Source organism: Xiphophorus couchianus, chromosome 3 (genome assembly GCF_001444195.1).
Source record: "Xiphophorus couchianus chromosome 3, X_couchianus-1.0, whole genome shotgun sequence".
In the NCBI taxonomy this organism is placed as follows: Eukaryota; Metazoa; Chordata; class Actinopteri; order Cyprinodontiformes; family Poeciliidae; genus Xiphophorus; species Xiphophorus couchianus.
The window spans coordinates 5,663,194-5,679,276 of record NC_040230.1 but is presented as its reverse complement, the minus strand read 5'-3'; the positions used below and the strand labels follow the sequence as shown (position 1 = coordinate 5,679,276).

The following is a 16,083-nucleotide window of genomic DNA, read 5'->3' as shown; positions in this document are numbered from 1 at the left end:
GATTAAAGTTGAAATAATGAGAAAAATGTCAGAATTCTAAGATTACGATCAGAATTCTGAGAAACAAAATATGAGATTAAAGTTAAATTTCTCTGAAAATAATCACAATTCTGATATTAAAGTGAGACCTCAGAGAAAAAAATCTGAGATTAAATTCAGAATTCTAAGATTAAATTCAGAATTCTGAGATTAAATTCAGAATTCTGAGATTAAACTGAGATTTCTGAGAGAGGGAATTGATTCTGACTCGAGTTTAAGCAAACACAACACACGTTAAAACACACTATGTCATACAAAGAATTTTTTTAGTATTTTGAGATTAAATTCAGAATCCTAATGGTTTTTGGTATTTCGGTTTTCGTCAGTGGTCCAAACATTTTGGCCTAGGGGTCAAAAATGTCGAGTTGAAAGAACCACAAAATTTTAACAGCAAACTATTTTCTTTTATTATTCTTACTTCTTAAATAAACTAAACACACATTAAAGCAGTCAGATTTATGTAAATTGTATATTTAAAACATGGTTTGCCAGAAACAGCAAACCATGCACTAACCTAAAATATTTTAACTAATCTTTATTATTAAAAGAAATGAAATTCAAAGCTAAAACCCGGATGAATGTTTTGTTTTGCATCAGTGAAAACTTCCCTGATGTTTTTAAATCTGCATCAACAGCCTGAACTGCGATCCAGGGCCGCACAGAATTGTTCCGAGGGCCGCAAATGGCTCCCAAGCCACACTTTGGACACCCCTGCACTACGTTTTAGTATAAATATCTAAAGACACATGAAATAAAGCAAAACTAACTTAGAGAAAGTTTTCAGGAGCTTGTTTTAAGTTACAAACCCTTAATACTGATTTTCTTAACAGTACTATTAGCAGATTATTTTATTTACTACAAAACATTTTTCCAGTTAATCCTAAATAATCCAGGTATTCCAGGCAGGTTCAGAGGTTACCTGCCTCCATCTGTTCAGGCTCCTCCCATCTGGATGAAGACATTTCATCCAAAAATGTAAAAATAACTAGAATTATAAAATCAGTTTGTTTCCAGTTGCCATAAGCTTCCAAAATTGAACTTAGCATAGTATTAATATTATTTTATTTTATTTATATTTTTAAAATGTCCTAATAAGGATACCATATTTAAAGATCCTCTTTTTTTATTTTTTTATGGTTTCTAATATTTATTAGTGTTGGAAACCAGGTCATTTTGAATCATGTTATATTTATATTTATTGTTGTTTTGATGTAAAGTTTCTTGCCTGGAAACAAAGCTGACACTGTAACCAAATCTACCCAACATTATTAATAAAGCTGATTGATTGATTGATTGAATCCTATGTTATAATGTAATAAGTACTTAATTATCAATGTTAAGGAATTATTGACTTTATAATCTCCTATATCTTGGTGAAAAGTTGCTTGTAAGCTCGTTTTGTCTTATTTCAAGTGCACTAGGATATTTTAACTACAAACTAAACAGAAAATACTTGGTAAGATTTTGTATTTTTTCAGCATTAACATATTTTAGTGAAGAAAATTTATAATTTTGTTTGATTATTGAGAACATTCTGGAAGGTTCAGTTGGTAAAGATAAAACTGGCTGAGATTTTGAGTTTTTGCAGTGTTATACTGGCACACAGGTGGAGTTAATTAACTAATTAAGTGACTTCTAAAAGCAATTTGGTTTCAGTGGATTTTAAATTGGGATATTAGGAAAAAAACAGGGAAACTAGACAAAAGTACTTGGTGATATTTTGTGTTTTTGCAGTGCAGAATGCATGAGCAGACAGAGAGATGAAAACTTGATGAACTGTCAGTGAATCTGCAGATCAAACATTGAAATCCAGCAGCTGTTTTGGGTTTTTCTCTCCACTGACTGACATCTGCTGCGTGTGCAGGGGTCTGTCCGCCGAACGCCTGGGGGCCCAGCCGCACGGCCCCGCATGCCGGCGGGCCCCAGGGGTTGTTCGCAGCCCTCGCTGGGGGCCTGACCTTTCCAGGTCATCGATCGGAGGTCAAAAAGACACTTCCTGAGGGGAGACCTTTTGACGGTGCTCGTTTAGACGTTACAGAGTCAGAATGACATCTGAGTTTCGATCGTAGCGATTAAAATCGTTATCGGTTTGATTATCAACCGATACGGAAGACGATTGCAGCCACTTGGGAAAAAAAAGAATCTAATTGTGAGAAAGAGTCTGATATAAAATTTGTTTATTTTCAGTCACCTAACGGTTTGAGAAAAATAAATATATATACATTTAACTCAGTTTTAATTCTCACACAACGACTGTATGGTTGTTTATTGAGACCAAAAATGTACCTCAGCTGCTGAATTTGTTTTTCTTCAACACATAGAAAAAGCAGTAGGCTCCTTCCAGCCAGCTGACCCGCAATGTGCAGCAACAGGTGGAGGAGGGGAAGGATGGGACCCATAATTCTACGCTACAAACATTCAGGGAAACATGTTTTGACATGTCTGTAATCTCATTTAAAGGATTTTAATCTGTATAACAGAAACTTTCTAGTTGTTTTGGTGGAAAATACAAGTTGTGAGTTGAACTGGAGTAAATAATCTTCTCAGTTTAATTTACATAAAGATAAAAAAAACCTATTAAATCTGTTTTATAGGTCATGACAGAAAAGCTAAACAGCTAAATGACATCAGTGCTAGTTGCTAACACAGAAGCTAAACTTTAAAGCACTACCACTGAGGAAGATGAACAAAATGTCTCCAAAGAAATCTATAAAGTAATTTCTAATACTATGGATCAAACAATGTGTAAATGTGATACAAGATATTAAAAATGAAAGCAAATAAACAAAATAAGTTAGACAAATATTTAGATTACACAGGAGTTTGTAATTTAAATAATAATTCAAAATGAAAGGATAGTCAACTGATAAAATAAAATACCTTGTAAGTTTAATGTAGTTCAGACACAACGGCAAAAATCTAAACACTGCAGTATTATTAATCTAGTATTTCTAGTATTTTAGATCTAGTTTCTACTGCAAATATCTTCGCTCACTTAAAATAAGACAAAACTAATTAACAGCTACTAATTTAAAGTTTCAGCAAGAAATAGGAGTTTGTTTTAAGTGAAAAACGTTCTAGTTCCATCGGCAGATTATTTCACTTATAACAAAACATTTTTACCATGTTACAAGTGAAACAACGTATCTAATACTGGGTTGCCAGGTAACGGGCTGGGCTTGGCTGGGGTTGCTAGGTAACGGCGCAACACCCGTTGATTATGAAATAAATGGAACAAGAACTTTTTCATCAATATTAAGAAACTATTGTCTCAAAACAAGCTGCTATATTTTGCTAAAGTTACTTATAAGTTAGATTTGTTTTATTACCAGTGAACTGAGATTTTTCCACTAGAAACTAGACCAAAAATACTTGGTAAGATTTTGTGTTTTTGCAGTGTATGTACTGAAATTTAAAAAGTAATAGAAAACAATGTAAATTTAATAAGGTTTTATATTTTTTGTGATCTAAAATCTTCTGATATGATCGTTTATCTTGTCTGTCATTATATTTGAGCATTGAAATGCTTATTTTACGCTTTTATTGTATCAAACTCTGCAGACGTTGAAACCATAAGTGGATTTTCCCAAAACAGGACGTGAGCAGCAAACACAAAAAATAAACAATTTAGTAATTTCCAACCCAGCAGGGGCCAAAACTCTATTTCTAATTTCTTCATTTAATTAAAGTTAAGTGGTCAAAGTCACTCAGTTTAAGCGTGAGAGTCCCTGAGAAAAGACTCGGCTGAGCGCCGCATCAGGTCGTAACAATGGCTTCACATGTGCAGCAGCACAGGGTCTTAAATTAGAAATGGAAATGTCACAATAGATTTCGTCAGCAGGGTGCCAAGGTACACAAATCAATAGCGAGGGCATCGCCTCTGACTGAAGCAGAGACTTCCTTTTTAGTCCAGAATGTCATGCCCATCATGGCTTGATTGCTCTCATTATCTACATATTGATTAATCAAGATGGAAAGGAGAGAGGTAGTTAGAGCAATTATCAGGCCTATTTTTAATGCAAATGTTTTTGTGCCATTCTCTTAAACATTTATTAGTTTTCTCAGGTATTTGCTGTGTGGATAGTAATCAGGTTTTAAAAACATTTATTGTCAAAAACCCATAAGCCTCTTTAATCCAGTTCTTGTTGTTCTGAAAAGTATTTTGTACTGATTAGTAGATATAATTTTACACAATTTGATGTATTTTTTTATCATAAGAAGCATTCACTTATGTTTTGCTTTTAAATATTTGATAATAATAGTAAAATATATTGGTAGTAATGCAAGTAAACATTATTACCAAATAAACTTGATGCTCTAATAGTTAGATAAAAAGTTTGAGTTATAAAATCTCCTTTACACAGCTTTTATCATTTTAAGTATTTTTCACAACTATCTACATTTCTTTATCTGGATTTTGCTTTTCTTTAGAGAAAGTTTGAATATAAATGCAAAAACAAATTATGCTGGACAATAAATTGTCCCAGAAATTATTGTAATTATATTAATGAACGATAATATTGTTGTTTTGAGACCATTTTCAAGAAATACAACGGCATTAATAATGCAGGAACACATTCTCAAAGATCAATAAACTTTAAATTCTAACAAACGTTTGACAAAACATCCAAAATAAATAAACAAAACAACAAAGAAAAAGGAGTTAAAAAGGGACCAAAGTGAAGATCAGTTTTGGTAGAAAGAAAAACTCTAATTGATGCAAATAGAAATTATTGAGCTTGTTTTAATTGAACTGATTGATTTACTGTTTATTTTTCACAACTACCTACATTTCTTAACGTGGATCTTGCTTTCCTGTGTTGAATGTTTAAATAAAAACACAAGTGAACCTGCCACAAAGAGGAAAAACGAGAGACGGGAATTACTGAGCTCGTTTTAGTCAACCACTTCATGGTGACGGATCTGTTGGCCCAAACTGCTGTGAACTCTTAGGAGCAAATTGTGAATTTTGGCAGAACCGGAGCCGACGTTTGGCAGATATTTCTCCGGTCCATTCATAAAAAAGTTCAGGTCTTTTGGCAGCGGTGAAAAACCTCCCATTCCATTTTCACCTGCTGCAGGCGCTGGGCTCTGCTGTTAAATGATGGCGGCTCGTTTGTGCCGGCAACGTGTGGCCTCATTTTACACCTCCTCTCCTCCTTCGTTCCCTGCTAAGTTATGCTAATGGTAAGCATCTGTGTTGGAGTTTGAGACAAAGAAATTTCTCCCGATTCTCCTTCAGCTTTGTGACACTTTTGCTTCGCATGCTGGTTGATCGGCGGAGAGCAGAAAGTTGACATTGAGGAAGGCCGTCCTGCTTGTTCGACATGTAAAGGTCATGAAATTAAAGGTGGAAAAACACAAAATGAACCAAAAGTTTACTGGATCGTTTAGGTCATTGTTACAATTTACACCCATGCAAACTGGTTCAATCAATCAATCAATTCAGTTGATCACAAATTAAATCAAGCTCAATAATTATATTTATATTTTGACTTATAGTTTTTCCTCTTTTTTTCTTTCTAAGCTGATCTGCAATCTTTTATTTTGGTCTCAACTATACCTTTTTTTGAAGGACAATTTTGTTTATAATGAATTCTTTAGTTGTTTCTGTTGTTTTGTTTGTTTATTTTGGATATTTAGTGTTAAATGTTCATTAGAAAATAAAGTTTATTGACCTTTGAGAATGTGTTCTTTCATTATTTACGGCATTACCTTTACATTACTTCAAAATGGTCTCAAAACAATATTATCGTTTATCGCAATATCTTCTGGAACCATTTATCGTCCAGCAAAATTTGTTTATCTGACTGGTTTATTTGTACGTTTATTTACACATTCTCTATAGAAAAGCAAAATCCAGAGTGAGAAAGGTTATAAAAGTGGTAACCGCAGTTTAAATGTGATTTTTTTTTAATTCTTATTTTTGATGGTCATTAACTAACTGAAAAAGGCTGATGTGTCAAATATGATACAAATACAAACAACAGAAAGCCATGTGATATTTGACATTTACAGAAATCAAAAAACAGTTTAATTGGCTGTACAAAATACTTTTATAAACTCATTTGTTCTTTGAGTTTATTTGTTCTTTTATAAACTCATTTGTTCGTTGCTATTGCTAACTGATTTGCATATGCTGTATGTAGCTAGCCACGTAGCAAGCTAGCCAAATATTCATCTTATATTTTAAGACAAACTAAACACTAGTTTATTTATTTTATGTATCGATCAATAGTACACAGATTTTTCTAATGTTAATGTTTCATACTAGCAAAAATGATTAGCATTAGCTACTAGTTTGCCACGTACCAAGCTAGCAAAAGAAATGTTTAACAATCCCGTCACAATCTAAATTTCAGACTAAATTAATGAGTAGATCGTATTTTTATACTGTAAAACAAATTTTCCCCTTAGAAATGCTGATAATTTTTAGCAACAAGCTAGAAAAGTAGCTAGCCAGCTAATTAAGTATTTATTCAAACATGAATATTTTCAGAATAAATGTGTCGCTGTCATTTGGATTTATGGAATCTAATATATTTATTCATACTTTAAATCTAAACCAAAAAAATGTTTTGAGTCGACATGTTCTGTCATAAAGGACAGATTGACAGGACAGCGAATAAACTGTCGCTAATGGTTTTCAAATACGTGACATAAAACTGATACATGAGTTTTAACTGAGTCAAAACATTTAAAGCCTTTATATGGATGGCTAAACCACATCAACAGAGGGCGAAGTTATCTTTTCAATGTATTTTAGAATATATTTTCTCACAGTTCTATCATTTGAATGTTGGATTACTGAAAAAATAAATACATTTGATTTCACTGCAAAACCACAAAATCTTATCAAGTATTTTTGTCCTAGTTTCTAGTGCGAATTTCTTGTTACACTTGAAATAAGACAAATTAATTAACTTTTTAGGAAGATATAGAAGCTTGTTTTAAGTAAATAATTCCTTAATATTGATGATAAAGAACTTGCTCTATTGGCAGATAAATTAACTCATAACATAGGAAAAATGTTTTGTTATAAGTTAAGTAATTTGCCAAAGGAACTGGAACCTTTTCGTCAATATTAAGGAATTGTAAAACAAGCTCCTGTATCTTGCAGAAAGATTACTTTTAATTTAATTTGACTTATTTCAAGTGAACTAAGACTACAAACTAGACCAAAAATACTTGGTAAGATTTTGTGTTGTTGCAGTGGAATAAAAAAACCTGCACTATTCAGTCTCATTGAGTGTTTATGGACGTCACCAACAAAGACACCTACTGGGTATTTTTACAAACAAAATGGCCGCTTTCCTTCCAGTTCATTCTGTTCAGTGTCTCCACCTCCACCTCAGCGGCCGCGCCTCCGTCTCTCGGACCGGTGAAACCCATATGGGATCGCTGCCGGCTGGGATGCCTGCTCAAGCGCCCGGCCCCGCGCGGCGCCCTCACCCCCCCCACCATCTGTTAGTGCCCCTCCAGTCTGCGGCAGGTTTGCCAACAGGACAATTCAGATGGTCAGCAGCCTCCTGCCATCATGGCCGCCCACCCCAGCTACCTCTGAAGGACAACGGGACAGTTTTGATGACCTCTGGTTCTGAACTCATCATTGGGTAATTTACACACACGATTTTGAAATGTGTTTTTTTTTCTTTCTTTCAAAGCAAAAACACAAAATCAAAAAAGATTCTAGTGGAAATATATCAGTTCGCTTAAAATAAGACTAAAATAACTCATAAGTAACTTTTCAGTAAGATATATTTAGAGTTAATAATTCCTTTAATATTGATGAAAAAGTTCTAGTTCCATTTAGTTCACAATCATCCGGCGTGGCGCCGTTACCTAGCAACCCCATCCAAGCCCAGCCCGTTACCTAGCAACGCAGTGTTGGATACATTGGCAGATTATTTAGCTTATAACATGGGAAAAACATCTCATTGTAAGTGAAATAATCTGCCAGTAGAGGTAGTACATTTTCATTAATATTAAAGAATCATTTATAGGCCTGTAAGATAAATAATAAATCAATAAATCACATGATAAATTAGAACGAGCTCAATAATTTCAATTGATCTTTTTTCTAGTTTTATTGTTTATTTGTGCAGCACATTTCAGCACCAAGGCATTTCACATCATAAAAAACAAACAAATCCAAAGTCATAGAGCAACAATTGAAACGTTAAATTTACCAAAAACTGGATGATAAAAATCTTTAGTCTCAACTGGAGAAGTTAGTTTACAGAGATTTTATAATTCGTTTTATTTGTTGTTTCTGTTTATTTATTTTGGAAATTTAAAATCCAGTTCCAGTATTAAATGTTCATTTGAATTTGAAGTTTATTGATCTTTCACTGTGTTATTTTTACAATATTATTGTGATATTACTTGAAAAGTGTCTCAAATCAACAATATTATTGTTTATCGCGATAATTTATCGTCCAGGATCATTTGTTAATGTGACAGGTCTTATTATTTACGGAAAAAAGGCTATTTCTTGCTGAAAAGTTACTTGATTTACACTAAAAACTAGACTAAAATTACTTGGTAACATTTTGTTTTTGCAGTGCAGCTGCTCACACTATTTGCAAATTAGGTAAAAGTGACGATTTTCTATGCAACTTATTATATAAAATGAGGTTCTGAAAATATGTATTATCAAAATTGATGATGAAATTTCCAACTTAACCATGTTTAAAACCTTTAAACCTACAAACATTGTTCAGATGTTGCTCTGGAGGTTAAAGGGTGATGGAAATCATGGCGTGGGCGCACACTTTTGTGCTTTTTCTCACAGTTTCATGCGTATTTTGGCTCATCTGAAAGACATGTGCTCGATCCGAGTCCCACTGAGCTCCACGCTCTCAATTTCTGTCCCCACCTTGGCTTCACTTCCTCCAGAGACGGAGCGTGCCAAGCCTCCATGTGAAACCAACGTTCACAACCAGGTGATGTTTATGCGCTCTCCTTATCGCTGAGTGCACAAAATCAGACATCAGCAACACTTCTGCAAGTATTATTAGAAACTTAATTTAATATTCAATGGGACAAATTGTGTGTAAAAAAAAAAGGGTTGCAGCTGTTTTTATTCTGCAAGACGAGCTGACCCTCCAGTAAAAAAGATAAATGTAGTAACTAATTTTACCGTGCCTTATTTAGAAAACGTAACCACACTGGATGGTTTATGCAGAAGCCCTTTGAGAAAAGGTTACCGTGGGAGATTGAAAAAAAGAAAACGTCACTTAAAAGGCGTTTGGGAGATAAAAATATCAGCTTAAAAAAAGTCTGCCTCAAGATTTTGATGTGTTCCTTATGCAAATTAAACACCAAGAGAAAGAGGTAAACAGATCGTGATAAACTCTAGTTTCCGTACGTCTATCTGTTGCAGATAAAAAGCAAAGACGAACGAACCGAGAGACACGCAACGTTTAAAATAAATTTAAAAGAAAGAGGTGGATTTTCACACCAACTACGAGACGGAGCGGCGATGTTTCTTACTTACAGTTTTCTGTCTGGAAGTCTGGGACAAACTGCTCGTCATTGTCGGGAACTTGAGCTAAACACACAAAGAGAAGAGAAAAAACGGAGCAGAGGATTTTTCTCTCACGTTCAGACGGATCTCTGCAGAACCGAGTCGCTTTATATCCACTTCTTCTGGTTACATTTCAAACTCATTAAGAAAATCTATGAAATATATTTTAATCCTCATGCCCACCACAGGCATTTTTAAAAAATGGAACAATCATTAAACCAATTTCTGTAAAATCTGCTTGATTCTTTAAAAAAAATGTTGGCAGATAATTGAATTGTAGTTTTTACTCTTAAATATACATTTTACAAACTTAACTTGTTTTATGTTATTGATGCTGAAATGTATTAAAAACTGTGATTATATCGTCATATATCTGTTTTTTCTAAATCTCAATTAATTGCAGTTTTATTGGCAAAAATATTTGTAAAATTGAGGCGATAATATGATTTTAAACAACAAAAAGAATTACTTTTTAAATATTTTTTGCATTTTTAATGTTTAAATGATAGTTCTGTTGCATTTATTATCAAACCTAAATTGTTTTTTAAAGAATTTGTTCTCATTTTGATGATTATTGAATCAAATCTAAATATATGTATATATATATACAGCTCTGGAAAAACATAAGAGACCACTTAAAATGATCAAATTCTCTGATTTTACTGTTTATAGGTATATTTTTGAGTAAAATGAACATTGCTCTTTTATTCTACGAGCTACTGACAACATGTCTGAAATTCAAAGCAAAAATTTTGTATTTATTTGAGGAAATGGTCAAAATAAGGACAAAGATGCAGCGCTTTCAAACCTCAAATAATGCAAAGAGAACAAGTTCATGTTCATTTAGAAACAACAATACTGATGTTTTAACTCAGGAAGAGTTCAGGAATAAATATTTGGTGGAATAACCAGGAGGTTTTCAATGGAGTGAGCTCTTCATTTTTTCCATAGCTGTGTATAAAATAATTTTTGATTAAAATTAAGATATAAATCGACCCTAACTGACTTGCACTGACATGCTTGCTGCAGATTTTTCCATTTTTTTCCGTCTGGCTCCCTCTCCGCCTCCCAGATCCACTTCCGGAGGACGCCCCGTCCATTGACTGCGCCGCATCCTCGGCTTTCCCATCGTTTGCCAGCAGCCAATCACCCATTGTTACCAGTATCTAATTGGCTTCCTCCCCACTGGTGGATCCACCTGTACCTACCGAGTCAGGTCTATTCCAACCCAAACCCAGCGAACGCCTCACCTGCACCCGGCTAATGCTAAAATAATGAAGCCTGCTCCGCTCCAGCTCCAATTAGGCATGCACATATTTATCTCCAGAGTGTTTACACTCGCTGACAGCTTCCCCGCAACCCTCAAGTTTGACTCTGTGCAGCAAAAAGACATATTAAATGTGTCATTAGCACTTCTATTTATACCCACAAAGAGGTGAATCCTCATTATCACACGACCAGTAGCGTGTCTTGACGTGTCTGGAGGTCTTCGAAATGAAAAAAACCAGAGATTTTTCCACTTTTATCACTCTTGATGTGGTCAGGGGTCTGTTATTCCCTCTCATCAGAAGTGTGAACAGAGGAGAGTAAACAATTAACAGATAAAAAGGAGAAAATGCACATGCAATAAAATCTTAAAAACCAAGTAAAACTAAGCAAAGCATTAAAAAAAAAGGGTTAAAAGTTGGTTTGTAGCATGAAAAAGGGTAGCAGCATGCGGTGGAGTGTGGGGGTTTGAAAGGAAGTAGAGGATGGGTGAGTCAGTCTGTGAATGGGCCAACAAACTCCCGGGGAGAACGGCAGAGCTGGAAATCATTCACAAAAACCAGAACAGCAAACAGGCTGCAAAACTAAACCCAGGAACTATTTAAAGGGATTTTAAAACTGGCGAGGATTTACTAAAACTAAAGACGAGTGAAATAGGAGGGAAAAAGCTATAAAAATATATATGTTTCTTTTGTTGTTTTGTTTTAAATAAATCTTCTGGGTGAGTTACAGAGGAAGTAGAGGGACAGGTGGAAGTGGCGGAGGGGGTCAGGAGTTTATCCGTCATTTGACAAACCTTCAACTTCTCCGTCTTCGGAGTCGGAAATTTAACCCGCCCCTCATAATTCCACGTCTTCTTCCCATTACCTGAACCGATAAATCTTAGAAATGGGAAGGTATTCCTTTTCATCTTAATGGACAGGAAGTCATTCATTAAATCCACAGTCCTGAACCGTACATCATCACATCGGCCCATGACAGGCAGAACTGTAATCCTGAACACGAACACCTTTTTTCTCCGGCCGCCGTTTCATTCCATCACTTTGGTTATTAAATATTAAAAACACGTCTTTTACTCTTTTACTGCTAATTCTGCCTCAGAGTCGTTTAAATATCCCAGGATCCGTAACAAAGAATACTTCCCATTTTTTAAAAGATTCTGGTTGAAGAATAAATGGGACTCTATAAATGATTGAGTCCATTTTGTCGAGAGAATTTACTTTTCTACGACTCAATCGGGTTTTAAAAAAGACTGAGAGTAAACGCAGGTTTCCACTGGAGTTAAATCTACGCAACTTAGAAAAATATTGGAGCAGAAATCACAAACTTTTAGGTTTTTAACCAAAAATATAATAAATATATAATCATATTCTATTTTTATATTCTAAAATAAAACACTTTAATAATTAATTTGAACCTTACATATACTTTTAAACAAAATTTAAATACAAATAAAATTTATTAAACAATGCATTACACAATTTGCCGTAATCTCAAAAATATTTGTGCTTTTTTATATTATTTTATGGTTAATATTAATGCAGAACTGCAGTTTAAAAATTTAACATTTTTACACTAAATTTTTGTTTTTTACAAAATATATTTAGTTTAATTTTGGAATAAATCTGAAACTACAGCAACTCTTATGTTGCAAAACATTTTCAATAATTCAATTCCTAAAGATGGAACTTTTTCTCTAACTACGACTAAAACTGAGATAAAATTATTATGTTGCATCTTAAAGTCCAACATGCACAAATAGAAATAAAATCTTTACCAAAAGTTCGGTGCTGCAGACACGACGGAAAGAGGACGCTTGCGCTTAAATCCTGAAGCATCCCGTCTCAGTTAGACCACCATGAGCAAGTGTTGCCATTAGAAAAAAAAATAAAAATATGCAAAAAGACGATTAAAAAAAAAAAAAAACTTATTGCCTCTCTGAGAGACGGGTTTGTTTGGGAAGTTTGAGAGAAAAAAAAAAATTATAGATCCATTTTTTTTTCTTTTTCTATGCCACCAAGAAGTGAAATTCAAGAAGACAAGGTGATAGTAAAGTACAGCTGTAGAAGATAAAGAGACGAGTGCTGAGAGGAAGCAACAAGGAGAGAAAAAGAGAGAGAGAGAAGCAGAGAGAGAGAGAGAGTTGGTGGGCTGCAGCGGAGCTGTGGCAGCGGCGGCTGGCGCGCAGCTTGTTGGCTGCTGCCAAAAGCAGGAGAGACAGCGAGCGTCTCCTTCTCCTGGTAATCTGTGATGACACTCTCTGGGTAGAGCCTCCTCGGTCTCCCTCCAGACCCCTCGCTCGCTCACAGTCTCTAATGTATGCATGACACACAAGGTGCCTCTTCCACACAGGCTTTTAATTGGACTGCGACGCAAGGCATGCAACTCTAGCCTGCTTCCTTTCTTTCTTTCTCCTCACTGTATCACCACCACAACCTCTCAACCTCTCCTGCTTCCCTCTTTGAGGGCTGAAGCACTCACCTTCTGCCAGCCATGCCTCCTGCAGCTGACGGAGGTCCTGGAAAAGCTCTGAGGGGAGAAAAGGCAGAAGAAAGACAAAACAAAGTGTCAGAAACAACCGAGTTCATTATGACTGGCTGCAGCTCAGAGTGTGCAGCTAATAACGAGTCAATTTGTGAGTCTGACCGCTGACAGAGGCTTGTGAGGACCATCACAGGCCGCTGTGCTGTAATTGAGATTCTGTAGTTAGCGGCGGCGCAGGTGGCCGCGAGCCAATTGAATTTTGCTAAATGTTTAGAAGCCGTGAAATTAACTTCTCCCTCCGTCTTGCACCCACCTTCAGTGTCCAGAGCCAGGTCGGACTTAATGAATTTTCTTTTTCTGTCGTCTGCTGGACTCTCATGGCAAGATGTCTTCTTCTGCGGCGTCTGGTGGGAAAAAAAAGAGATTTTTATTTATTTTCTGAGTAAAAGCAACTGAATTGGTCATTCACTGAAGCCTCACTGCTACTTAACAGGGTGAAATCTTTTGATTATTGATTTTAAACACTTATATTACTAGAAATTCTCAACTCTCAGGTAATTTTCTGGACAACTTTTCCACCTAAAATTGTCTAAGCAATAATGTGTTTGTTCAATATTGCTTATTTACAAAATGTAATTTAAATGAAAATGCAACAAATAGCATCACATCACTGAAACAAAGCTGCAGCGACCAATACAGTCTCTCTGTCTCTGAATTCATCTTAAATGTTGCAAAAGCTTTTAGTTTGTTTTGAAAAATACAAATTTTGAAGAGACTATCCAAATATTTATAAATGAATTCAACAAAATTCCAGGTTTAGATGAACAGATTGCAGAAGTCGAACAAGGAAAGTGGCAAAAAAATCATGCATATAATTGTTTTTTTGATATAGCTGAAATTAAAACAAAAAAACACATTTGATTACTTGCACAACTGTAGTTAGATGCATAATTTGTAATTTCTTAAGAGTGAAAAGTTTGAAAAGAAAAGAAAGAAAAATCATAAATCTAATCTGAAAGCTGCTCAAATCAAGATAAAACTGCATTTACTAACTGAGTAGTTTGGGCCAGTGGGAACAGAAGAGCTAGTTTTATATGAACTCTTTAAAGTTTAGTTCTGGTTACTTACTGTAGAGTTACAGTAAGGAACTTGCTGGTCGTGATTTCCATTCATTCTCCACGATCTCAGGTCTGCAGGGCGTCGCTTAAAATAAAAAAGAGACAGAAAGACAGAAGTCAATTACATTCCTGCTTCAGCCTCTTTCTAAAACGCAGTTTCTCTAAAGAATAATCGAATATTCGGTGTTAATAGAAAGTAAAGGTATCAATCAGAAAGCAGGAAAAAGGAGCGCACGGAGCTAGAGGGCGCACCAAAAAGCAGGAGGAGACGCGGGGGAGATCTGCTCACCTTTCCCCTTCGCGTCGTGTTCATCCGCGCACAGAAAGCCACGCAGCGGCCGGCAGGATCGGCTCCAGCTCCGGCGACTGTCTGCGCCTCTCCCCGCGCACTGGGCTTCTTCCTGGCGGCTTGGCATCGCCTCCCGGGGCCTCCCATGGAAACGAGACGCGCTCCTCCGCCTCCTATTGGATGTCAAAGCCTTTCAGTGGATCAGATAGCTGCTGGCAGTCAAACGGCGCGTACGCGGCTCCGGTATCAGCAGTAAGTAAGTAAGTAAGTAAGTAAGTAAGTAAGTAAGTAAGTAAGTATGGCCTTTTTTCAGATTATCTGGAATAACTTCGCTCCAGACTTGGATAATATTTCAAAAACAGACATTCTGCACCTCTCCTCTCGTCTCACTCACAGTTTTCATTCCTCCTGGGCTCCATTCACATACAGTGTGTACACACAAACACGCCACTCACTTCTCTACCCGGTCCAGTTCGTGGCCATGGTAACGGTGTTTTGAAGAGCCTCCAGAGGGACTCGCTTTAGCGCCAGCGCGCCCCTCTCCTGTAAAGGGATACATTGTTGAGAGCGCCGGAGACTCAGGAGGCGCTGACCTGGAAGTGATGCGCAGGTCACCGGGTAAAACTGCTCCAGGAACTCAGTGGGACGATTTTATTTTCATTTATTTTATGGGCAAATTCAGCAACAATGTTCTGCAGGAATAAAAGTACTGGTTTAAACATTTAATCTGAGTTTTTAGCAAGTTTAATCCACGATGGATTACAGTACCTCCGAAAGTCAAACATTTACTAGAAAAAAAAAATCCAAGTTCTGTGAAAAGTAGAAAATTTCCAATAAAAATGGCTGATTTTGCTAATATGTTATTGCTGATTTTACCCAAATCTCCCCTGTTACATTTTTGAGGAAATACTAATTTAGAAAGTGTGAGATTAATCTCAAATATTTTTCAGAAAAAAACTCAGAAATTTCAGAGAAAATAAATTCAGTGAAATTCTGAGATTGAGCTCAGAAATTTTCCACAAAAGTCATAAGGTTCTGAGTTAGAAAAGTCGAAAATTTCTCAAAAAATCTCCGAAGTTTTTTCTCAAAAATTATTTTCCAATATCATGTTCAACAAATTTATGTGGAAAACTAAAAAAATCACAGATTAATCTCAGAAATTCACCAGAAAAAAGTTAAAATTTCTGACTTTGAAAAGTTTAAAATTTCCGAGAAAAGTCTTTCGAGTTTTTTTCTTGGAAATTATTGCTGAAATTGCCTTCTTACACACATTTCTGAAAGAAAAAATAACAGAAATTATGGGATTAATCTGAGAATTTCTGAGTTTTTTTTCTCAGAAGTTTACTCCTCTTTTTTTC

The 16,083-nt window shown here is 35.6% G+C and overlaps 1 protein-coding gene across 4 annotated transcripts in view; it reads right to left on the bottom strand.

The window, feature by feature from the left end:
* The window catches only part of etv1 (ETS variant transcription factor 1), a 33,123-nt gene extending 17,982 nt beyond the window's left edge, over positions 1–15,141 (bottom strand). For 2 of the 4 annotated variants that reach the window (XM_028013448.1, XM_028013449.1), the window contains exons 1-5: positions 14,726–15,141; positions 14,447–14,521; positions 13,632–13,722; positions 13,316–13,363; positions 9,539–9,592 (exon numbers count right to left, since the gene is read on the bottom strand). In XM_028013448.1, coding sequence (XP_027869249.1) covers positions 9,539–9,592; positions 13,316–13,363; positions 13,632–13,722; positions 14,447–14,521; positions 14,726–14,872 — 415 coding nt within the window. In that variant the 5' untranslated portion in view covers positions 14,873–15,141. Of the gene's footprint in view, positions 1–8,917; positions 9,051–9,538; positions 9,593–12,611; positions 13,196–13,315; positions 13,364–13,631; positions 13,723–14,446; positions 14,522–14,725 lie in introns of those variants that run through there. The other 2 variants (XM_028013450.1, XM_028013451.1) reach the window with 2 other exon arrangements.
* Positions 15,142–16,083: the final 942 nt, after the last annotated feature.